A 25,875-nucleotide genomic window follows, 5' to 3' on the forward strand; every position below is an offset into this window, starting at 1 on the left:
AGAACAACATAAGAACATTCATGTTTGGTTTCACACCATAGTGAATGGAGAGGAGAATATATTGTCTTTGGTGTGGTGTAATGAATCATGCAGCAATATTTTGGAGAAACATCCATCTTTTATGGATGAAATGACGTGTGAAGAAGAATATCCTTTATAGGACAATAAAGACTCTATATCTCCAAAAACACTCAGCAATCTTACAATGGTTTGTTATAACATCAGAAAATTAGACACACAGCCTTACAACTGGGTGGAATAATGTGTGCCATTAAAAAGGCAAGAGTCTAAAAAGACACCAAAGTTCACTCTGGCAGAAAGCCAGCATATTGTTAATGTTCGGGACAGGCTTGTGCAAAATACTAGCCTAGAAATCTAGACGCCCCTAGCGGCAGCAAATCTAATTGGCTGCCCGGGTCAGTCTAGGAACTCTAGCTTGGGAGCTGGGCATTGGCAGAATCACCAGACTAATCACATCGTGTACAGTCGATGGGCGGGCTTAACATAATAGACCTCTGAAGTTCGCCTACAAAAAAGCTGGCATCTTTAAAATTCGGTATCTGCCGATTTTTCCTATGGGAAAATAACATGGGAATTTTGAATTATCGCACCTGTTAAACTCTCGCGGGGACGATAAAGTCTTAAATGCAGACGTTTTCCTGAACACACTTTTGTCCTCTGCCTTCTTGTGCATACTGTGATCTCCGGTAGGCCTACGTGAAGTCAGCACACTTTCATTTTTGCTACCCCAGAGCTAACTTAATGGCAAGTTGCATCGCAAGTTAGCTCTGGGGTAGCAAAAATCAAAGTCTGCCGCCTTCGTGTACCGGAGATCACAGATTCCTATCGAAGGCAGAGGACAAAAGTGTGTTCAGGAAAACACCTGCATTTCCGATTTTGTCATCCCCGCGAGTTTAACAGGTGTGATAATTCCAAATCCCCATGTTAATTAACCACAGGACAAATCGTCAGATACCGTAACTCCTTATATGGGCAAAGATGGTAGCTTTTTTTGTGGGTCTATAGACCTCTGAAGTTCGCCTACAAAAAGGATCCAAAGCTGCCATCTTTGCCCATATAAGGAGATCCGGGAGTTAATTGAAGCTAACTGCCTATGGCAAGTTGCATTGTAAGTTAGCTCTGGGGTAGCAAAGATCAAACTGTGCCGTCTTCACCTACCGAAGATCACAGTATCCACTAGATGTCAGTGGACAAAACTGTGTAGCGAAAAACATCTGCATTTCCAATGTCATCATCCCCGCGAGAGTTTAACAGGTGCGATAATTGAAAAAACCCATGTTATTTTCCCATAGAAAAAATCTCAAGATACCGGATCTCCTTATTTGGGCAAAGATGGTGGCTTTTTTGTAGGCGAACTTCAGAGGTCTATGGTGACTGACATGCGACCAGAAGTTGCAACGGTTACACATCATGCTACTTGAAAACAAGAAGATGATTCGTTTAGCGTTATCCTATTGCGTGGAGAAGGAATTTGAAAGACAACTGTTTATCCCACCCCTTCGATTGAGTCCTGCCTAGGGTTATCTTGATGTGGGTCTGGCTGGTCAGGCTTAGCCTGATTGCCATCGACTTTCAAGGCTCTGCGAGACTTTAGTCTGACTAAGAGCATGTGCTAAACAGTTTCTCCAAGCGCTTGGTTGACCCGCCTCCTTTAAGTGCCTCGATTTGTTACTGGTCAATGTCAGAAAGGGGTTTGCCGAGTTTAAATCAATAACCTCGCGTACACACTGTCTGCGTCCGTCAACGGATCACGGAGGTTGGATCTGCCGTATGTGTATTTGCATACACGTGATCCGATTGGCTGACGGATCCGTCGCTGCCTGAAAAGTTGAACATTTCTCAACTTTCTTGACGGAGGCAACGGAGCTGAAGCGACGGACGGACCCACAATGCATTTCGAGTCCGCCCCATGCAAAGTGAATGAGATCCGTTGACGGACGGAGACAGTGTGAATGCGGGGTAACAACTCTGCCTTGAACACGCCTCTACCCAGAGCCGTTGGAGCTGCTCAAAGTTGATTGGTTCTCGACCAGAGGGGGCAGTTACGCAGTTTTGCGGAATTCAGAAATCCTCCCCGATGAGCAGTTGGCCAGACCAAAGCCATCGATTTCTCAAAGTTGCGACAGCCGTTGACTTCCATCTTAAAGCCAGATTAGAGCGGTCACGTGGTTAGTGGGTAGACTCAGTAGTTCCCTCGGTCCCTGGTTTACTACGGGATTGACAGCAGCGATCGCATTAATATTTACGGTAAATACTCGATGAAAATTACTGTAAACTGCATTTCCACATACATATATATTACTCAATGAAAATGCATTATTATGCACACGACTATAAGTCATGTAGAAAAGTCTTAATATAACACCTGAGATATTCATCCATTCTCAATGGAATAGTTCCCGGATGTGCCGCCATTGTTTGTACACGGGAGTCAATGGTAGTGTCGCAACTTTGAGATATCGATGGCTTTGGGCCAGACCAGCGACAGCAACGCCGAAGGTGTTAGGCTACGTCACTGGGAGGGCGTGCAAGGCTAGGTCAGGCTAGCACAATTCAGAATTGAATTGAGAATGACTTATAAATTCCAATTCAATTCTTGAGTTTGAATATGAATTGAGGTCAAAAACAGGATGTAGAATTACAATTCAAATTTAATACAGGAAGTAGAATTTAATTCAATGAAAGTCATGTACATAATTTAAGGAGTTTCCTGTTGGGCTTTTTCCAGTAGGACTAATAGCCTGTTTGATTTGCATTGAGCTCAATGAGCATCAAACAGGCTAATAGGCCTACTGGAAAAAGGACCATGCCAATCTCTAGCTATGGTGAAGGGTATGTGATGATGTGGTTTAATGTTTACTCATTTTTTAAATTATTTTTTGGTTATCAGTAGACAATGGCCCTTATTTATCAACAGAGCGTAGAAACCAGTGTATATATCTGAGCGCAGAAATCATCTTACGACGGGGCTCACGCGTGATTCATCAAACTTTCGTATCACTCCAATTCCAGCGTAAGAATAAACGTGTGTTGATAAATGTGGCGGCTGGAAACAAGGTGATATTTAAATATCACACCCCTATATTATGCTCGTTTTAATGGCCTCGCCCCTAGAATTTGCGACATGAAGGTGCATTATATGTCCAAAAGAGATCATCATGATCTCGAGCCACAGTGACGTCCAGCTAAACCTTGTTAATTTTAACAGCTAGAAGCTGTCATGAAGGAAGGCCGAAAACTAGAGCGATTTAAGTGCAACAGACTTTATTTTCGCAGAGAGAACACATCATACATACATTCATTACAAAACCTTACGACACTGAAATTTGCCCTTTGAAAATAATTTAAAATATATAATTCATGAATGTTGCGTTTGCCAAAGAGAATATAATCATCTCCTATATGGCTATCCTAAGCCATAAAATGTGTCAATATAATATGCTACATTACAGCAAATAGGCTGCACATGTACAGGAAAGGTGTTATGTCCGAGATAGTCCATCAATTCAGCACGGTGCTATGCTGCCTGAAACTTGCGTACGCGAGTTCAGGCTAGATGTGAGATTTGAGCGTTTAGCACCGATCACGTTTACATTGATAAATGCTGTAGCCTACTTTGCGTGGAAACAAGCGTACGCTGGTTTTACGCCTGTTTTTGGTCGTACGCACGTTTCATAAATGAGGGCCATTGTTAGGCTAATTCACTATCTCAAGACTCGTCATGGATATAACACGTTTTTTTTACAGTCTATGGTGTGTGTGTGTGTGTGTGTCGGTACGCAAGCTGAGTCAGTAGCCTATAAGTTAGCAACTTTGAGGTTGCAATGCAACTTCCCATTGCCAACCAACTAAGTTGCTAACAGGTTAGCAAATATGGTTTTGGGAAAAGGATTCAGACACTTTCAAGAACAACCAGACAGACGACATCTGGGTTGCCAACTCTCACGCTCCCGCCGTGACACTCACGATTTCAGCATCAATCTCACGCTCTCACGCAGACACAAGAAATGTCACGCCAAAATCCATTCTTCTTTTTCTTCAACCCGTTCATAATCAGTTGGTGACTAGACCACAGCAGATCATAGCCTATTGTAGACAGAAGACGAACTTAAGGCATGTATAGGCTATAGGCTATAGGCTCTTTAGATCAATAGCAGGTATAGGTATAATATCTGTCTACAACGTTCTCAGCGCAGAGAAATTATTTGCGGCGGGCGAAGTGCAAAATGCGCACCATTCGTTTCTGTCGGATTGCTCACGAAGTTCACACTGATATGAATGACACTTGACAGAGCGCAATCTTTCTGATGGCAGTTAATGCAATTAATGCAATTAATGAAGCCATTCAGTAGCCTATTCCAGTTTTTAAATTGCAATAGGCCTACATTTCTACTTGTTCTCCAACTTCAGGCAGTAGGCACTGACAGTAACAAAGTTATGTCCGCTTTGTTAACTTGACAGCGAGCGAAGATATTCTATTCTGTCAAAAGTAGGGCCACTGCTGATGAGCTATTCAACATTCTCAACAATTACCCTAGTCTACCTGGCAGAACATGACATCAAATGGGAAAGCTGTGAGGGACTCGGATGGCGCACATACGATAGCAGGTAAAAGAAATGGCCTGCAGACCGTGATAGAGGGGGTAGCGCCCGATGCGCAACGGACGGACTGTTTCATTCAGGGAAGCGCTCGCGTCAGGGCCTGACCTGACCTGACTGAAATTTTGAACGAGGTTGTGCTTCATTTAGCCTATAACACAATGGTAGCCTATAGTTGGCCCTATTTCTGTAATTTTGGAAATCATCTTTTTTTGAAGCAAGGATTAACACCTTGTCAATGACAAAAACTGACGATATTGGTCATTGATTTAGATTTTTATTTTCTATTTCTGAACTGATATTTAGGCCTATCTGTAGCCTAACTGTTACTGAGGTATATTTAGCAAGTGACGTTATGTCAATAAATTTGACAATTTTGAGCTTGACCTAGGCTACTACTTTTTTAGAGTGATGATGATGGACAGGTGGGGGTCGAGAAAGCCCCCTTGATCAAAGTGGGGAATGAAAGAAAAAGTTTGAGAACCACTGCAGGCTATGTAGCGCCCCAAAATAATTAACTAGGCTACTGCTCTTCCACTTGTTTAGTTTTTATTTTCTTTTTTTTACTAGAAAACAAGCATTAGCATCCCAAATCAAATCAAGAGATATTAAAATTATTGACTGATTGTCAATATCAAAACAATTGTGACACATTAAAATTCTTATAATGTTTTTCACTGGCTATGGCTCCTAACTGATGCATGAGATATATAGACCTAAATTTATGTATGGATAGATAGATAGATAGCCTAGCCTACAGTACAGCCTTCTGTAAATAGCTATATTGTATTGGATGTGAGTTGTATCGGTCTACAACACCACTAAATGACATTGAGAAACCCATGCTGATATATTATATTCACCTGTGTAACAACCATGTTAGTATATGTTGTGGTCTAGGCGGCCCGTGTGTCTGGCAAGGGGCCTGCACTTAAAGATTGTGCTGATACCTTTTGCAACCCACCCCCCCCCCCCCCAACTTCACAAAATCTCACTCCAGCCAAACACCCAAAGTTGGCAACCCTGCATCTCTGCCTCCTCACCAAAGGCAGTTGAAAGTTGCTGCATCACTTGGTGAGGGAGGGCTGCTGATATTGAGACTTGAGGTGACCGTATCGGTCACCCCGATATCCCCTTCCCCAACAACACACGTGACTGTTTGTAGGCCTTTTTTGTTTCCAGAAAAGGTACATGTTATGCTACCTTGGGGCTTAAGTTCGATCAAAGTACATGCCAAAATGTGAAGGCCACCTTAGAAAACAAAAATAGCCTCCAACCATTAGGCTATCCCTTTTTCTGACATTGGCTTTCAACTAATACAGATAGCCTAAGTAGACTATTCAACCAAAAACATTGATTGATGAATAACCAATTGATTGGTTATGAGTAACATCTTGGTTAAAACCAGAATGTCTAATAAGAGACGGGCTCTGGTTAAAACAACCAATGCTGGCTTTACCAATGATATTAGTATTTGAACAATCTGTTTTTAGAGTGTAGAGTAATATCAGGGACAGAATATCAAAATATTCACTGAACGATGCATACTGTATTTTGTTTTTGGTTTGCAATGCCTTTGTACATTGGTTGGTCAAAAAAAAAAAAAAAAAAAATCCTATGAGTGAGGGCTGCCCACAAAAAACCTGCATGGGCCCAATGGTACAAAAGTTCCTCTGGGCCAGAATGGGCTAGCCCACACTGGGCCAGCAGGGGCTTTCTGGGGGCAATCAGCTTATTGTGGGCTGCCCAAAGAGAGCCCACAGAGAGCCCAAAGGTTTGGTCCTGACCTGGGCAAGCCCACGCTGGCCCTGCATGGGTTTGTATGGGTTTGGCCCTAGCCCACACTACCCGAAGAAATACCGCATGGGCCCCATATGGGCCCCGCAAGGGCGTGTTTGCTGGGTTAATCGGAATGACAAAAAATGTCTATTAGCCACGTTTACATGGACAGTTTTTTGTCATTAGCCACGGTTACATGGACAGTTTTTTGTCATTCCGATCAAACTATTCCGATTGAACATTTTTGCGCCGTCTGTTTACATGGGCTACATTCTATTCCGATCAGACGTCTGTAAGCGCTTTAGAATCTTTGATCGGAATAGCCGTTGTTTGCTACTTTTCATTAGCCCCGTTTACATGGACACTTCTATTCCGATTAGAAACGGAAGAAACAGCTCAATCGGAATAAAAATCGTCATATAAACACCTCAATCGGAATGAAAATCCTGATCCGATCAGAATTGTGATCGGAATAGAAGAGGTGGTGTAGTCCATTCCTATTCCGAATGAACGCTCATGTATACGGTCAATCGGATTGACCGTAATATCTTCCCAATGAAAAGTAGCAAACAACGGCTATTCCGATCAAAGATTCTAAAGCGCTTACAGACGTCTGATCGGAATAGAATGTAGCCCATGTAAACAGACGGCGCAAAAATGTTTAATCGGAATAGTTTAATCGGAATGACAAAAAACGGTCCATGTAAACGTGGCTAGTGGGAAGATATTACGGTCAATCCGAATGACCGTATACATGAGCGTTCATTCGGAATAGGAATGGACTACACCACCTCTTCTATTCCGATCACAATTCTGATCGGATCAGGATTTTCATTCCGATTGAGGTGTTTATATGACAATTTTTATTCCGATTGAGCTGTTTCTTCCGTTTCTAATCGGAATAGAAGTGTCCATGTAAACGGGGCTAGTGTTTCTTGACCATTCTCTCCTTTTTCTTAGCCGAAGCATAGCTTATGATCCAGCCCCTGCACGTTGCCTTAGGCCTCCCAAACAGTCTGAATAGAAACATCTGATGTAAGATTAATGCTGAAATAGTGGATGATTGTTGACACGAGGCACGAGGAGGATAGATAGGTAAGAGGCTGAGTCAAATCTAATGTAATGCAACATATATTTCAAGCTACATATTTAGCTGCAAAAAGGCCAAAGTGTGGAAAATAGCAAATTGACTATTTCATGGGATATGTTCAATTTCAACTGGTTGCCAGCTACACATTTAAAAAAAGAATTGGGCTGGGGACAACAAAATTCTGGAAATTTGTGTAATGATAAGACAGGACAAAAGGGGGAATATTTATAGTAAGAATCCTAAGAAGGACAGCAGGCACCATGTTTTGGTATAAAAAAGAGCATTACAGAGAGGAGTCTCTCAGAAGTAAAGATGTGGTGGTACAGAAATGCCAGGTCTTATATGGGCCTGAGCTCATTTAATTCATACAGTATGGCTAGAAGGGTACAGGTGCTAAAATGACCTGTCTGCAGTCCATGATTAAGAAGACCGCTGAGATACTATATTGGACACAAATTGGTCAGCATTTCTTTCTCAAAACTCTAACAACTGGTCAATCTCAATATCTAAACATTTGCAGAATGTTAATGAAGAGGTGAGGCAGCACAGTGGTAAACATCTGCTGTCATACCGGCAGTCCTTCCGGAGTAGTTCCTTCTTTCAAACAGGCAAGCCTTGTGAAGAACTACTAACCTGTCTCTCTTTTTCCTTTTTTATCTAAGATTTTGGAGAAAGTGGTCTTTAAGCAAGTCTGTGATGTCTCAAACAATCAAATCTGACTTCATATATCAGAACAACCTGCTAGAACCCGTGCTGTCAGGTTTCAAGAGTAGTCATTCTACTGAAACTATTCTTCTGTCCGTGACTGAAACATTGAGAGTTATGTCCTCGGCTCAGTCATCAGCATTAATTCTATCTGCAGCCTTTGACACCATGACATTCTCCTCTCTACACTATCTGAACTGGGAATTTCTGGGAAAGCTTTTGACTGGCTTGAATCATACCTTAAAGGGTGTTCTTTCAGTGTGTCTTGGCAGGGACAGTTATCAAAGTTTCATTAACTCACCACAGGTGTGCCCCAGGGATCAGTATTAGGGCCCCTGCTTCTCTCTATTTACACCACTTCTTGTAATGAGACCATTCACTCCCATGGATATGACTATCACTACTATGCAGAGAATACGCAACTTTACCCATCTTTCCCATCTGAGGACTCTACCATTTCCCATTGGACTTCTGCATGCCTTAATACTGTATAGCCTACACTATATTGCCAAAAGTATTGGGTCACTTGCCTTGATCCCTCTAATGACTTAAGTGACATCCAATTCTTAATCCATAGGGCTTAATATGACGTTGGTCCACCCTTTGCAGCTATAACAGCTTCGACTTTTCTGGGAAGGCTTTCCATAAGGTTTAAAGGAGAATTCCAATGTGAAATTGAGCTTAACTGTACCGAAACATGTTAAGGTGAACTCACACGTGTTTTAGACGGACCTTCACTCACCCCCCAGCATTCCGAACTCCGCCGTTTTCAGCCTAGCTTGCAGTAGGCTTGAATCTATTAGAATGGGCATCACGTAGCCTATGCAGCTAAATCGGGTCCTGACATTTAAAACGAGATACTGAGAACTTTGGAAATGCACAGGAAGTTTATTTAAAAAGACTGTTTACAAGCAGTACCTTCATAGAATCTCTCCGCTGGGCGCCATCTTGTAATCAAGTCGCGATAAACCGACTGACGAGCACGAACGAACAGGAAGGACAGGGGAACATATTGCAAAAGTAATTCCATAGGAAATATATAGTTATACTGTCTACATGAGCAGGGGCGGAGTGGGACACTAAAATCCACCGGGAATATTCTGACCACACCGGCCCCCTACCCGCCGCCAGCCCACTGCCGGCCCAACCCACCCATGCCTTGAGCACGACCACCTTCCGTATATTATAAACACAAACAAAATGTTGGCTAAATGTAATATAGTCAATCTATGAAGGTCCAGGTCCAGACTTTCATGTTTCAGTTTTACGGGCATTTGCATGCAAAACATGCAATACACCATTTTTACACTAAATTTCTTGGTTGGGAACTGTATGTCGTAATTGAAAAGCATTTTACATCTCTACCTTGCCCTCTCTTTGGGCCTGCTCCTCTCACTGCTCCTGCATCTCTGCTTCACTGCTCCTGCACCTCCTACTGCACCTTTCACTGCTCTTCTCCCTGGGCCCATTGTTCTTACTCTTCCTCATCCAGACATTACAGTATTTGTCTTTTTATGTTTCTGTTTCCAAAAACATCACCTCCTCCTTTTACTGTGTAAGTGTAATGTAAATGTAAAAAGTAACCCCTGCCACTGAGTCTAAGACAAACTGGAATCAGCTGTGGTTGGCCCAATTTACCCAACATCATCTGTGTGCCAGTTATTCAATTATTTGTTTATTATCAGCTGAGATATATTGTTTTTGAACTGATACCATTGCAGAAGCAGAGGTTACTAAGGTTTGGAATTGTTTTAACTATTGTGGGATGTCATGTGTTAACATCTGTAAAATAATAGAAAAACGATCCATCATTTTGTTGAGAGGTAGCCTATAACTTGTTTGTAAAGAAAATGTAAGCATTGTGGAAATGTGTTCACTGCCTGCATATTGTGCGAAAACGACATGAAATGTGTGAATGGTATGGCCACAATGTGTTTAGAGTTTTGAAAACGTGACAACTGTTTGGACAAACGCTATGTTAGTCACTGAAAAAAACTGTAAGCCATTGATTCGTTTGAAATGTAGGCTACATGAGTTAACTAGCTTGTGATATTTTCCGACCAGCAAGTAGCCTAACGTAGTTGAGCTTTGCGTCAATGTTTTTCATTCTGTCAAATTTACCTGCACTCGTAATGGCTGTGGACTAGGCTACGGATAGCCTAAATCTGTTTTGAGCATTTAGATGCATGCTCCTCCAGCAGTCGCTTCTTAATTCTGCCTTTTTCAGCCCCCTCTTTCTCTTTCCTCTTCTTGCCTTCCATATTAATCAAGCAAACACCTGCAAATCCGTTCACTATCAAAACGCTACTTTCACGAATAGGCTTACAGGCTAAGGGGCCATGCCATTAGAGGAGGGGCCGCTCATCTATCCCCCTACATTTCTGTAATAGACTTGACCTAGCAAACGTATTTGCCAATCCCAGGAGGCTTTGCTGTTCTATTTTGAATTTATTTGTGACCAAAAGAGTTAAATAACACTTTTAATAATATGAAGAATTAAATTAAGACACCCAAGACTACCCACAAATGCACTGATGGGAGAGAACTGAGATGAATAGGCCTGTCATTAATATATGTAGGGTAACCATGACTAAGGTATATATCGCAACTAAATGGTTTAATTAGTGGTTGGTCTCATAATAAAAGCAATTGACGGTGAGCGATTTCAGAGGATAGAAGCTTTACGAAAATATCTTATGATAATAAATATTCTAGCGGCCGCTCAGGCACGTCTTGGGGCAGTTCAAATGCACCATCAGGCCGGCCCGGCGGGAAATGTCCCGAATCTCCCGATTACCACTCCGCCCCTGTACATGAGCATGATGAGTAACAAAGCTAAAAATGTTTGCAATATGTCACCGTCTTTCCTGTTCGTTTGTGCTCGTCAGTCGACTTATCGCGACTTCACCACAAGATGGCGCCCAGCGGAGAGATTCTATGAAGGTACTGCTTGAATAAACAGTCTTTTTTAAATAAACTTCCTGTGCACTTCCAAAGTTCTAAGTATCTCGTTTTAAATGTCAGGACCCTCAGAAATCTACCACTGCAGTGTGGAGTTACTTGGAACCGTTTTAATGGTTTAAAAATAGCAATTTAGCTGCATAGGCTACGTGATGCCCAATCTAATAGATTCAAGGCTACTGCAAGCTAGGCTGAAAACGGCGGAGTTCGGAATGCTGGGGGGTGAGCGAAGGTCCGTCTAAAACACGTGTGAGTACACCTTAACATGTTTTGGTACAGTTAAGCTCAATTTCACACCGGAATTCTCCTTGAGTGTATTTATGGGCATTTGGCCATTCTTCCAGAAGCGCATTTGTGAGGTCACACACTGATGTTGGGGGAGGAGACTGGCTCTCAGTTTCTGCTATAATTCATTCCAAAGGTGTTCTATCGGGTTGAGGTCAGCACTCTGTGCACACCAGTCAAGTTCATCCACACCAAATTCTGAGATCCATGTCTTTATTAACCTTACGTTGTGTACTGGTGCTTACATCAAATTTAAAACATATTTTTTTCCATGAAATAATACATTTTATAATAACAAAATACTTATTTTCATTTGGGCTTGTACCTGACTGCAGGAGATCTCCTGAAGTTACCTGGGTGAGACAGGAACCTTGCTTTATAGAATACTTGTCATGAAAGTATCTTTTGTTCAAGACTAATCATGAAGACTAATGATGGGTTACATTGACTCAAATAGGTACAGAGATCATAACATATCCAGTTGAGACGCAATTCTATGTCCTTGTGTTTGTGCCAACAGTTCTTCATGTGATATTTTGCTTGGATGTCCTGCTTTGACTTGCCTCCCTGTTTGCATAGCATTCATTTTGGGGCTGGCCTGTCACCAGTCCAGATTTCTGTCTCTGCAGTGTGATGGGCTGAATGCTTATCAGCCGGTCATGTTTGATCCAGGAAATCACAAGCATTTACATTCCAAAATGAAAGATGTCATAAATCATAATATGTGAGAGAAGTATGCCTAACCAGGCATAACGATTGAGCAAGCAACAGGGATCCTTTTTTTTGGTCTTTAGTTTTTTCAACATATGACACATGTGTACCAGAATTGAAATATGTATGTTTATGTTTAGCATATGCTTTTATTTGCAACTGACAATGACATAAATAAATATTTAAATGTACATTAAAATGAATACTTAGTTTAAAGGAATGTTAATTAAAAACAGCAACATTTAATAGACTAGAGTAATAGACTAATATAATATACTGTAAGAGCATATTATGCATTAAATAAGAATGAATGAGTTAAATACAGTTATATGTAACATATTTACATATGGTTTACATACAAACAATATTGATTATTCTGAAACACTTTATGGTAAGGGTACACGAATGGTCATGAATGAATTCCTTTGTCCATACATTTTTGAAGATATTAAGGAATGAAGAAATGGCTAAATCATGAATTAATTTATGTATGAATTCATGATAAGTGCCCTTACTGTTAAGTGCTACCGATTAATCATTCAACAAAAGAAGGTAAGCTAGACAAACAAATAATCAGCAACCCTTTTCTGGCAACAACAATAAATACTGATTTTTCTATCTGGATAGGTTCAGCAGCCAAGCCATACATTTGCTTTGATGGTGTAAGTAACTCTTCCGTCTATGTAATCAAAATTATATGCCTTTGGCCCAGAGAAAAAATGAATGCTTCCCTCTGAAAAACAAAACAATGCAACATAATATATATAGCATAGTCAAAACACAGTCAAGAAGCCCTTGATAATATAAACCCTGCTTTCCCTATTTAAATATGAGGATGTGAATAGTGCATTGGTTGTATTGGGATAGATATACAGCACTGTAAAGTGGGAAAGTAGAGTCTTTTACCTCTGAACTGAATGGCTGCATCCACTTTATCCCCAATACCTGGCCAACCATGCTGTATGTTTCGGGGAAATCCAGAATCCATTGTACCCCGAGCTTCATCATATCTGTTAAACAAAACAGACATGTGGAACTTCAGCAACAGAAGCTGAAGATAGCAGACTTCAGCAGCAGAAGCTTGTAGCCCTCACAAGCAGACTTCAGCAGCAGAAGCTGGCAGCCCTCAGAAGATAGCAGACTTCAGCAACAGAAGCTTGTAGTCCTCATTAGATAGCAGACTTCAGCAGCAGAAGCTTGCAAGCCCTCACTAGATAGCAGACTTCAGCAGCAGAAGCTTGCAAGCCCTCACTAGATAGCAGACTTCAGCAGCAGAAGCTTGAAGCCCTCACTAGAGGGCAGACTTCAGCAACAAAAGCATGAAGTAATTAAACAACAGCCCAACCAAACAAAAATGCATTCTTTTTCATCCATATTTACATTTCTTATCATGTATTACTAGATAGGAAATGGAAATAGGCAACTATAAACACCTGTAATAAACAGTTCCTGTAAAGAAATATGTTTTCTTATATTTTGTCAAATGAACAGCAGCATCTATTTTCTTCACTGTTGTAGGGAATCCATAATCATAGATTGAGCCACCATGACTTTTCATCTTCAGCTTTTGAACCATCCAGTATTTAAGACCTGAAACACGATGCCAGATTAAGTCAGTAAAGAACACACACACACACACACACACACACACACTTGTGTACTTGTTGAGTTCTTATCGACTCTAAAGTTCTAACAGTCCTCTAGATTATGTACTGTATATGGATGCCGTAGGGATAGAGTCTGTCACCTGTGAAGATGATGGTGACCCCAGTGTCTGGGATGTTATAAGCAGCGTCCACTGAGGATGGAACACTGGGCAGGAATGTTCTTATGAAGCCCTCTCTGATCACTCTTCTCCATTGCCTCATCCATATTGTCCTCAGCCACATGTAACTAGTGCCAAAATATGAGTATAGTTATTTTAAGCATGACTGTAATTTGTTTTCCTGTTTCATTTTCAATAAGTCAAACCATGAAGATTTTTTAACCTGCCCTTGAAGAAAAGAGTGTCATTCCCAAGCATAGCCACAGCATCAAAAGAAAGATTGGGATGGCACATCTTAGGGATGGCTGGTGTTACCAGTTTCTTGATGTGCTTTCCTATGGCCCATAAGAGAAGTATGTTTTACCACATTTTAGCCAAAATGATAGCACAACCATTTGTGTTTATTGTCTCAATTGTCATGATTATGCTCACCATAGAGTGTCTGAACAGCAAGTGTGTCATCTCGTGGCAGTCGGGGGCTGCTTAAAGAAAGCTTTTGATATTTAGGATACATGAGGGCAGAGGGGTCTCTCGAGTGTGAAAGGCCGAGTGAGTGACCGAGCTCATGGGCAGCCACAGTGACCAGATTGAAGCCTGTTTCGGGGAGAGGGACCTGTTAGAGGGTTTTTACATCAAACTCACAGTTTGCTACCATCAAACTCCATTTTATCGACCTGTTTTACTGTGGCCCATAGTCCAAATTTCATCATCATCAAAATGGACGTCTCCACCCATGCCCTCTCCAGGCTCAAAGGCATGAGCCAGCACACCTTTGGGGCCATCGAAGGGGAAGAAGTCTCCATGAACTGCAAGACAGGAGAGAACAGGGTCAGATGCTGCAACACTGGTAACAACAAGGGGACAGAGGCTCACAGGACAGAGATCCATCAGGTAATAATCCATGTGTGGATTCAGTTTCTGCAAACCTGCCTTTGGATGCAAATGAGATGACTATGTTTGCTTTGTCATGGTCCACTTTGATGAAGTTCAGGTCTGCTGCATCACTCCACATTTTCAAGGCCACATGTACTGATTGCTCCACTTCTTCCTTACGTAGATTGGTGGTGTATTTTGCAATCCTGTGAAATGAGGAGTTCAATAAAACATGCAGGGACCTGACTGATGATCAGATTTGGTAAATCAACTTACTAGTCTCCATAACCCTAGGCGTTTACAACACAGGCTTGAACAATGAGCAGCAACCAGCTGAATGAATGTTACACCACATCCAACAAAAGTTGAGGAACACGTGCACTTTTGACATGTTTTTGAAACAAGCCTGATGGAGGTTACCTCGTGAAGTAATTGTTCAGGAAAAGACATGGGAAAAATGTGTACACGGTTATGTTAGTTCACCCTTTCTTCACTCTCTGTACACTATTTTTTCAAAGAACATTCCTTGTCCTGTTTTGTCATATGTCATATTGTATGTACGCTATGTGTCACTTAGAGTGCATTGTGTTTATTCACTCTTGCTGATGCCTCTTGGCCAGGTCATCATTGAAAAAGAGAACAGGCTGTCAATTGATTTTACCCTCTAAAATGAATCTACTGATTAGGATTCAAAATCAGTGAGTGAAAGGTCAAGTTATAGCTCTAGGGCTAGTGGAGGCATACCGTGTTTGATTTCAGTAGTTATTAACCTCACACTATGAGTTTGACTCCAATGAACCAAACACTTTCATTACAATTGTATAATGAAAGTGTACAGTGCTTGCTCAATTTGTGTTCAGCATAATGTTGCCACACTGCAAAGTACTCAATGAATTCAGTGAAGGGTAAAGCTAGGCTAGTGGTTGGCATAAAATGTTGAAACTCACTTGTATGTGACTGTATGATTCCTCCACTTAGGTTGACCAGGATAAAAGCTGTAGTTCTCCACGTCGGGCACCCCACACCGAGGTTCCTTCATGACCAGGAGGGTCTCAGGGGTGAGTTGCCCGGTCTCCTTCAGGCCAAAAAAATTCTGCATCTTCCTTAAATTCATATCCAGGCTCTTCAAACCTCTTGGGCTTCGAGGTCCCCCACTCAGTGGCATATGATAGAATTTCCTCAAGTACACCTGTTTTACACACCTTCAATATTTGTATTGTGACATGGAGAAAAACTTTTTTTCCCCTGTGAACTGAAATTCTGTTTGTTTGTATATTTGGGCATATGCTCTGTGACTTCACTGAAGAAATGCAGTGGTTCAGAGTTTTGATTTGTGTATTTCAATGTTGAGTTTCAACATTTACAAATTATGCAAATAGCAAATCTTAACAAATGCTTAGTATAGCAGACATGCATTCAAGAACCACTTGCATACATCCCACTCTGAGAAATTCCTTCATTTATCAAAGACTAAGAAAACATGCCTGATTCACACAAGTTAGTAAGGAGAGGACACGTAAGGACAGGGCACAACAGACTCACAGACCTCAGCATAGCGCACGTCCTCTGGCTCATGAATCACAGGTGAAGTCCATATGATGCTCACACTCAGAGCAAAGCTCAACATGCGGATCCATTGCCCTCTCCATGCCATTACTGAATATGTGCCACAGGTGTCTCAGTCGAGGGATTTAAAGGGCAACAGAGCATCACATGACATCTAGAAGCTCGAAAATACTGTGGAGTGCACAAATCCACCTGAAGCCATTATGATGTCTGCTGTGGTTAGGCTAATATTGCCATAGGCATTCAAGTCTTGCCTTGTTTACTGCTATTGAAATGCCAGAGGTTGTACACAACCTACAATCTCACCCCATATTTGCATATATTGCGTACTCCTCACACTGTTCCAATGTCAATGTCTAACGGTGGCGCCATGGTGGTTTGACCATGGAGGCATTTTTCCAATTAAGCACCTTTTTAGTGTCTTCTCTCTAGATCTCTGAGGCCACAATGTACGCTCAGAGGAGATCATTTCCCTGACTTTAGCCTCTCTGAAGTGTCAGCAAGATCATTTGGTTGTAAGTTGGTATACAGGAAATGAAAACTCCACAGAGGGGCATAGAAGCAAGGGGATCAATTTCCCATTTATTGTGTTGAAAGTGGATAAACAAAAACTGAAAACCATTTTAGATTATCATCTGCAAACATGTGTATTCTTTAAATGTTGTGTAAACACAGAGGCACAATTTCAGTTTAACATTATAAAATAGACAAGTTAAAATGTCAGTATAATTTAATGGATTATGACATACAGGCCAACAGTATTGAGGTGGTAAGGATAAACATCTCTATTTTTCCATGCACCCAAGCCAAGAATTCGCCTTATCAACTCCAGTGATCTGTTTTGTTGAGTAATTGTACTTGTATACTTCTGCATCAGAGAAAAAGTGGATGACACCTACAAAAAAAATATTGTGGGTTGTTTAATCCTGAGCGGTAGTATTTATCTGACATAAATATAAATTGTTTAGCACTGCTGACACAAATTGTGTCAACAACAATTTAGCAAGAGACATCAGTGAAGTCAGTCCAAACCACTCTGGTTACTCACCGTCTTTATAAACCACAGCGTTCACAGTCATATTAATTCCAGGGAAATCATCTTTGATTGGTCTAGGGAACAGTTTCTCCATGGTTTTACGATTCTCATTATATCTGAAAGGTGTAACAGTTATCATTTAGAATTTTAAACAGTTACACTTCTTTCTATGTGTAATATTGCACAATGTCTAGAAGTTATTGTTTATCTTACTTCCAGTATTTATCCTCAGTAAAGAAAAGGGTACGTCCAATGTTCGTGATGTGAACTGCAGCATCTATTTTTTTCACCCATGATGGAAATCCATAGGTCCTGATATGTTTTGTCCGTCCCTTTATTAGTGACCCCCTCATGATCCAGTAACGGGTTCCTTAGCAAATTAAAACACATGTTGATTTTGAATAATTTGGATAACTCATCCAAAAAGGATGTTACAAGTGTAAAAAGGAAAATGAGAGGGCTACCATTTATTTTTAGTCTGACGCAAGTTTTACTCATATAAAACTTTTTACAAACTTTAAAAATGTATTACGAAATCCTGAGCTACAAGATTAATAGATTGGTGAACTCTTCACCGTGATATTTGTTAGGCCTTGAGAGGAGGGTGTGTACCATTGAAAAGGTAGGCAGTTGATCTTTGTGGAACCGAGTAGGCAGCATTGATGTTCTTATCAATTTTAGGCATGAAGTTGTGGATGGGTCCCTCTTTAATGTCATATTGCTCATCATGCTTGATCCACAAATACCTTTATGCAACAAAAAAAACACACAACTATTAAGACATGTAGGCTTTCAGTGCTTTATTACTTACAGTGCTATATACAGTATACTGTATGTATATATATGAGCATCAGAGAGCAGTGTGAATAGAGCCAGTCTCCCATCTCACCTGTCTTTGAAGAAGAAGAGTGCCTCCATGATATCTGTCACAGCATCAAAAGACAGGTTCGGGTCACACGTCTCCTGTAGAGCCAGAGGTAGACGAGAACCTGGGTAGAAAAGTCTGAATCGGGGAGGCCAAACAAACCTCGAGGGGGGCTTTGGCCTCTGTCTCTGCGATGCTACAAGGAATAAGGGTTTACTCTTCAGATTGACATGTATTAATCCCATTACAAGAAACTTTTTCTTGACCAACGTAAATACATTCACATAGCCCCCTGCCCCTGACACACACACACACACACACACACACACACACACACACACACACACACACACACGAGAATATATGAACTTAGCAATTTACCAATAGAAAATAACCAATCTATACTAGATATTACAAGAAGGATCCACAATTCAATTAACAAAGATTTGCAAACCATTGATTAAAGGTAGGGTATGGAATTTGCTTTTTTGGCCATTTTTGCTAAATCACTTCAAATCCTATTCCTAACCCACTTACAACCACTGAGTTGGAAGCACTGAAATGGAGATTAAACATGTTAATCATCTGTGGAACGGGCAGGGTTCGAAAAACTCCAGCCAATTATATTCTAAACCCGCTAGCATCATTTCACAGCTCGTTCGTCAATCTAACCGTCGTAGTCCTCCTCCTCCCCCCTTCCCCCTTCCCCTCCACCCTCCCGCATGCACATACTCAAAGCTCGTCCGCAAGTGCTAAAACGAAACCAACTAGTGGTAGCTCCAGTGGAATAGGCGAACCACCGGGCCAGCACTAAACTCGGATATTTCAGGAAGTAAAAGCCCCGGTAAGAACCAAACCAGATTCTGTTCAAATATACACACCTATGGCTACTGAAAAATGTGAGGTTCATCAAATGTTATTGGTGTATTAAAAAGCATTGTTGTTTTAGAATTTCCGAACGAAAGGGGCGGTAGATAGCCTTAGGCCTACTGGTGCTTTTACGATAATGTATAAACTCATCTGCCTTCGGCTATTTGTGGAACTATTACCTACAAGAATGTAGAACTAGCTAGCAAAGTAACCTGCTTGGGGAGGAGGAGGATGTGAGCGATTGTATGGAGACTAGAGACAGACACCAGGGCTGCACAGACACCAGGGCTGGCTTTTCATTTTATACAGCTCTACCCTGTCAAGTGCCTAGCCTGCCTCACTCTCGTGCATCTGAATTCTCGCTCTTGTATGAACGGGCATCCATGTGGGTAGGAGTTAAGGTAAAAAGGGTTGGACTGTTTGAGTGGTGTACATTCAAAATCGAATTCCATACCCAACCTTTAAGTTAGAAAATTATTGATTTTGCAAACATAAACACTTGTCACTTGTGAAAGCAAGTTAACTGGTAACACTTTAAGGTAAAGGTACATACATTATGATGAATTCATGCATGAATTAATGCTCAAGATTTATGCATTACTTCATTCCTTTATATCTTTATGAATCATAAAGAATTGACATTGAGTTCATAGTCTCTCATTCATGACCTCATGTGTGAACAAACCATCAAGTAAAGGTATGGGTACATCATGATCATTTATGATTTCAGCATTACATGAATTTAGGTTAATTGTTAACAGCCCGAAGGCCCTCTGAGAGGCAGGATGGAAGAAAGGCCTACCAAGACGGATCACATGGTAACGAATGCAAGCATGATGACAAACGAGAAGAAGATTCTTCGGAAATGCGGGTGCGGATGGGAAAAAATAACAACACTCAGGGGTCTTTGCATCCATATGGGGAAGAAAAAGTGTGGAGGGTACAGCCTTAAGCAACGTTGCACTGCTCAGGTAGGTCAGACAAGTGGGATCCCAGGCCGGGTAGAAAGCCACAGCGCTGTTGGGCCCACAGTTGCAGAGGAAGAGCAAGCTGAGAGGAAGGAGGGGGGAAAGGACACAGAAGCTGATCATTCCTGAGAAACCAACCCAGCAGCACCCTCAAGCGACCCAAGAACAAGACCAACTCAACAAACCAGAAGCCTCAAGACCCTAGTGCGAAGGAGCCGAATCAAGTAGCCAAAGTCCAATGAGACGAGTGGAGAAGGCTGGACGAACACCTGACCACACTGCTCCAGAACACACCACGCGGGCCAGTGGAAGCTAAGCTGAACCTGTTCGGAGAGATCCTGTATGAAGAATGCAGTAGCAGGCTTGGGGAAGCAATCAACAGGAAGGCTGGCACAAAGTCCAAGGGAAGGAGGGAGAAGGAAATTGATGACCTAGTGGCAAATAGAAGGCAGCTTTGCAAGCGCTGAAGAAAAGCTGAAGAACCAGAGAAGGAGGGTTCTGAAAGCCCTCTGGGGGGAGATCAAGAGAAGGCTGGCTACTTTACGGAGGGCCGAGCGCATCCGGCGATGGACGAAAAGGAAGGAGAAAGAGAGGGCAAGCTTCTTCAGGAATCCATACCAGCATGCACGAGGCCTCCTTGAGGAAAAAAACAGTGGATCGCTGAAGGTCTCTAAAAAAGAACTAGACAGACATATCCAGGCCGGCAGAACCAGTGGCACAATTTGCTGAATGTTGAGGGAAAGGTGTTCCAGGCTTCCCTGGCTGCGTGGAACATACCTCAATGATGTGGGACCAGGAGGAGCCTCTCCATACGTAAGGGAGAACGAAATTACAGGGTCATCTTCACCATCGGCGGGGAAAACATCCCTCTCATAGCCGACCAGCCAATCTGCAGTCTGGGAAGACACTACACCGCCAGTCTCTCTGACAAAGGGATGGGGAAGACCATCCTCCAACAGCTGTCAGCAGGACTACAAAAGATTGACACCAGCCAATTGCCTGGAAAGTACAAGGTGTGGTGTTATAACTTCACCCTGTATCCAAGGGTAATGTGGCCATTGAAACTGTGTGAAGTCACCTCCTCAGCCGTGACTCGGATGGATGCAAAGGCCAATGTCTTCATCCGTAAATGGCTGGGGCTTCCGAGGTGCTTCTCAGCAGCAGGCTTGCATGGATGGAATGCACTTCAACTGCCCCTGAAATCTATCACCCTTGGATTCAGGCAAGAGAAGGCAAGGCTTGTGATGGAACTAAGAGAGTCCTCTGATGCCGCAGTGAAGGACCAGTGTGCGCGGGTAGTAATGCTCCCCTGTCCCCGCAACCTACACTGGCTGGGGACAGAACAAGCCTGTAACCTGTGTGGGACCAGCAATGCCTCACTTCAGCACATCCTGTCAGGGTGTAGGACAGCGCTGACTCAAGGGAGACTGAGATGGCGGCATGACCAGATCCTCATAAAACTGGCAGAGATCGTGGAAGCAGCAAAGCTGGAGGCAAGTAGAGGAGAGGCAGTGGGGAGCCAGCCCAGCATTCACTTTCTCAGGCCGGGAGAACTACCAGCCAGCACCAGTAGGAGACCACCAGCCAAGCTCCTGAACCAAGGGGCAGAGTGGAGGATGGCGGTGAATGTGGGCAGACAACGCTACTTTCCCCGTGAGATCTGCAGCACCACCCTGTGGCCTGGCATTGTTCTGTGGACTGCGGCTGGGAGGAAAGTGTTGCTGGTCGATCTGACCGTACCATGGGAGGAGGGGCTGGCGGTAGCCCATGAATGGAAGAGTGCAAAATATGCAGACCTTTTGGAAGAGTGCAGGGAGGCAGGGTGGGGAGCGAGCCTATACCCTGTGGAGATAGGGCGAGAGGTTTTGTTGCAGACTCAACAACTCGTCTGCTGAGGGATCTAGGGCTGCATGGGGCCAGACTGCAGAGAGCAACCAGGGAGCTTTCGGAGGAGGCGGAGAAAGCTAGCTTCTGGCTCTGGCTGAGACGGCGGGACGTGATGTGGGGAGCAAACACTTCTGGAGAAAGATAGCTGCAGGAGGTGTCAGGGAGACGTCCCTGTTCACTGGCCCGCCACCAGGAGATGTTCTGGGCTAAGGGGCGAAACCTCTATGAGCGGTGGTCCCCAGCTGATAACCCTGTAGCTAGCAAACAAGGCACCGGTGGAGGTGCTGCATCTCTAGGGCACAGCAGGTGAAGACCTACCTGTATAACCAAATGCTTATGACCATAATATCTTTGGCCCCTCAAGTTGTGAATAATGACATGTGTTTAGAGAACTGCATGTTATGTTATGTTAAGAATTTGAGCAGTGAAGACTACATTTTTAGCAGAAAAAGAAATAATCAGGATCGTGCTCAATAAATCATAATTAATGAGGTGCCCACTAATGCTTTAGTTGATGTGCTGTTTGTGTAAAAGGTCACAAATGACAGACTATGAATTCATGTCAATACCTAATGATTCATGAGATATAGGAATGAAGTAATACATAAATCATGAATTAATTCATGCAGGAATTAATGATAATTCATGTACCCTTATCATAAAGTGTTACCAGTTAACTCTCTCCGCTCCCTCTTTCATCATATACAGTATGCTCCATGGGAAAGAAGGTCATTGTGATGGGGTTGTTGTTGTTTTCCTACCGTAAAGTGCATTAAAGTTTATGATGTCGTCACTGGAGAGTAAGACTTTCTGGGCCTGAGACCTGTAGACTGGATACATCAGAGACTTGGGGTCTCTTGAGTGCTTTAAACCCAAGGCATGCCCAAACTCATGTGCTGCCACTAGAAACAAGTTGAAACCTCCATAGGAAAACAAATACACAAATACAGTATGAACAAAACAAGACATGGCAATCTGAAAACCACACATGTGAAATACCTCAGTGAGTTGCCACAGTGGTTGAGGTTTGAAACAGTACAAGACATAACAAAGACTCTGCACCTCATGAAGGCTCTCAATGTGGCTGTAATATTATACAAAATAATATCTGAAATCCATGGATATCTATCAAAGAGTGTAGGCTCATTTTGTTGTGGTCACCTTTGGATCCTGCTGACCAGTATTCCTCGTCGTCAAAGTGAATGTCTCCACCCAGGCCCTCACCAGGTCCGAAGGCATGAGCCAGTGTGCCTCCGGGACCATCAAATGGGAAGGAATCCCCATGTGCTACAGTTGTGACACACACACACACACACACACACACACACACACACACACACACACACACACACACACACACATATATATGTCTTATACTAAATGGAATATCTATCTTTTTATGACGACCTAGCACAGTTGCCTGACGTGAAACGTTACCTCCATAGGTGAAATCCATCAAGATGTCAGCCTTGTCAGAGTATGACCTGACAAACGTCAGCAAACTAGCCCTGGCCCACACTGCCACTGCAGAGCCGATCAGAGAATCCACAACATGAGCGGGCATATCGGTAGTGTACCTGCCAATACTGACCAAAAAACATACAACAGTTTAGATGAACTGTTTCTACTTTCAAGTAATTCTGTTAACATAGTATGTAATGATTGTTGGACGTGTACTCAGAGGAAGAGAGTTGCTTCGCCTGAAGTGAGCTCTCCGACTGACAAATATAGCTCTGATTGCAAGTACCCAAAAGTGACTTTGTTTTTCTTCCAGCGTGTGAGTGAGCCGTGGCTGTAGTCCTCCACATCTGACACCCCACAGCGGGGAGTCCTCATCACCTCCAGCGTCTGGGAGTCCAGGCTGCCTGTGATGCCGAGCCCAAAGAAGCTCTGCATGTCCGCCAGCTTGGAGGAGAAAGAGGGATTGCTGCGCTTTGTGCGAGTGAGTGGCTCCTTCTCAAAGTTGTAAAAGTGCTGAAGATATTCCTGAAAGTGCATGGAGAGGAAAGGGAATACATTTAGTGATAACGCTTTACTTGGGTTGTCCACCCACAGAGACTTAACTGTCCATCTGTTAACATTCAAGGTCAGTAAAATTGTTGTAGAACAACTATACTAACCAATGGAAATCCCTTCAAAAACTGAACATTTAGAGATACAATAAAGCACATAACTTATGCTACTTTGTATTTGTTTGCCCTTTTTGTTCTATAAAATATATATGCAGCGCTCATTATTCACATATTATAGAAATAGGATAACATTTTAAATTATTCATTCATTAGCTATCATATGCTAACCCATAGACACTTGCAGAGAAGAGACTGGTTATGTAACATGTGGTCAAAGTCTAACAAAGTGTGCCATTTTACACAGCTGCTACAACCATACGTGCCAACATAGAAAATGAAGAGAAAACCACAACTACAGTATACTTGAATAAAAAGTGCAGAATGGGATGGAAAAAGCCTGCAAAGATGTGACAGTACAGTCCGACATCCTCAACATTATTATGACTTTTGTATTCATTCTCACTCTTCACTTAGATTGAAATGGATAATTTCATATTTCTGTGTGCTGAAATGGGATAATGTCACTTTGCCTTTAAATAAACCTCTTTTTCAAAACCCTTTAAGCAATATAGTCTAATAAATACATGATCTTTAATTTCCTGCATTGAATAATGATAAATATGCTGACTTACTGTTGCCAGAGTCAGGTCACTGGAAGTCTCGTCAGGATGCATGGAAGCGTCTTCTCTGGGCACTGATGCACTGAAACACACACCACAGAACACCAACGCCCACGGCCAAGAAAACACCAACTGCATCTTTGAACTATAGAATAAAGGACTGAACTTCTCTATCTTAAGAACTTGGAGTGGAACGCCATTCTAGATGGGTATGTCCTTAGACATGTTATTATGTCTCGCATGACGCCAAAACCAGGAAAACCTCAATCAGCAGCATGGTATTAGGGAGGGGTTTGGGCAGGTCAGACATAAAATATGTGTATGTGGATTGAAAACTGGTTCTGAACCTAATTCAATTTTTAATGCAAAAACATAATCCCTTTCTCCTCTCATCTGGACAAAATCAGAGTGAAACTAATTGAGGTGGGCACTCTGAAGGGCGGTCGAGTCAAGGTCTCTTAAAGTGCAATCTTGTTCCATAAGTACTACTTGTGTAAAAATGGGCCAGTGTCTCTTAAATGCACAGGGACTGTACTAATCTACCCACTGCAACACCCTATTTTAACCTACACATGTCATGCCATTTCTCAGGATTGCTAGTGGCAAAACCCAGATTAAAATAACTCCGCCAACGCACGCAAGAGATGCTGTAAAAATAGAAAGAAACAAAGTATTTTTGTGCTGTTTTTTCTTTTCCCTTCAGTTGCACCGAGCTTGTAATAACAGTCTCACAATTGTAATCTACACAAGCCAATTACATCCAGCTTTTCTTCAAATTTCTTTTAAGTTTTTTACCATTTCATTTTTGTGACATTTGAGTATGGGAACAATGGTGTTTCCCATTCAAAAGCTGAAAGATATAATTTTCTTCAACGCCATGGATATTCTCTATTTTGCTTTATTCCAGTGGATGATCCTGAAAAGAATGCAAAGTGTGGAGTGTAATTGTGTGGCTGTCTGCGAGGCTTGAAACCAGATTGAATCTGGCAGGACCCCCTCCCTGACTGTGGCGCAGGCAGCAAGCCAGTGGGCATACTCTGGGTGTAATTAGGCACGATTGGGAGCACTGTGAATGTGTGTTGTCAGCACAGATCCACAAACAGACAGCATCGCAGGGCTTTTCTGTCCATAGGGAGAAGCCCTTTGGCTCCTCGGCATCCTTCTGGTTGGGATTTTTTTGGCAACTTTTGATGTGGTTTTGT

General features: G+C 42.3%; 2 protein-coding genes across 2 annotated transcripts in view; both read right to left on the reverse strand.

The window, feature by feature from the left end:
• The window catches only part of LOC134099658 (macrophage metalloelastase-like), a 70,945-nt gene extending 54,598 nt beyond the window's left edge, over positions 1-16,347 (reverse strand). The window contains exons 1-10 of the mRNA XM_062552613.1: positions 16,336-16,347; positions 15,737-15,978; positions 14,847-14,995; positions 14,591-14,722; positions 14,349-14,510; positions 14,140-14,251; positions 13,899-14,044; positions 13,585-13,741; positions 13,066-13,161; positions 3,563-3,573 (exon numbers count right to left, since the gene is read on the reverse strand). Coding sequence (XP_062408597.1) covers positions 3,563-3,573; positions 13,066-13,161; positions 13,585-13,741; positions 13,899-14,044; positions 14,140-14,251; positions 14,349-14,510; positions 14,591-14,722; positions 14,847-14,995; positions 15,737-15,954 — 1,183 coding nt within the window. The 5' untranslated portion in view covers positions 15,955-15,978; positions 16,336-16,347. The remainder of the gene's footprint in view (positions 1-3,562; positions 3,574-13,065; positions 13,162-13,584; positions 13,742-13,898; positions 14,045-14,139; positions 14,252-14,348; positions 14,511-14,590; positions 14,723-14,846; positions 14,996-15,736; positions 15,979-16,335) is intronic.
• Positions 16,348-17,014: 667 nt separating this feature from the next.
• LOC134099660 (stromelysin-1-like) lies at positions 17,015-24,735 on the reverse strand. Its single transcript, XM_062552616.1, has 10 exons — positions 24,686-24,735; positions 23,729-23,967; positions 23,419-23,567; positions 23,143-23,268; positions 22,743-22,901; positions 18,281-18,452; positions 18,004-18,137; positions 17,605-17,761; positions 17,404-17,507; positions 17,015-17,250 (listed from the first exon to the last, which is right to left on the reverse strand). The coding sequence occupies exons 1-10, from the start codon at positions 24,725-24,727 to the stop codon at positions 17,141-17,143; spliced, it is 1,392 nt and encodes a 463-aa protein (XP_062408600.1). The 5' UTR covers positions 24,728-24,735; the 3' UTR covers positions 17,015-17,140.
• Between the last annotated feature and the right edge of the window lie 1,140 nt (positions 24,736-25,875).

This window comes from Sardina pilchardus, chromosome 13, assembly GCF_963854185.1.
Source record: "Sardina pilchardus chromosome 13, fSarPil1.1, whole genome shotgun sequence".
NCBI lineage: Eukaryota > Metazoa > Chordata > Actinopteri > Clupeiformes > Clupeidae > Sardina > Sardina pilchardus.

Bases quoted from the DNA above. Each gene is read 5' to 3' on its own strand.
- LOC134099660 (XM_062552616.1), bottom strand. From the start codon at position 24,727: ATGCATCCTGACGAGACTTCCAGTGACCTGACTCTGGCAACA. The intron at 22,902-23,142 runs GTGACCACAACA...TTTCCTATGGAG, and splicing joins CTGGTCAGCAGGATCCAAAG to GTTTCAACTTGTTTCTAGTG. The intron at 17,508-17,604 runs GTAAGATAAACA...TACACCTTTCAG, and splicing joins ACTGAGGATAAATACTGGAA to ATATAATGAGAATCGTAAAA.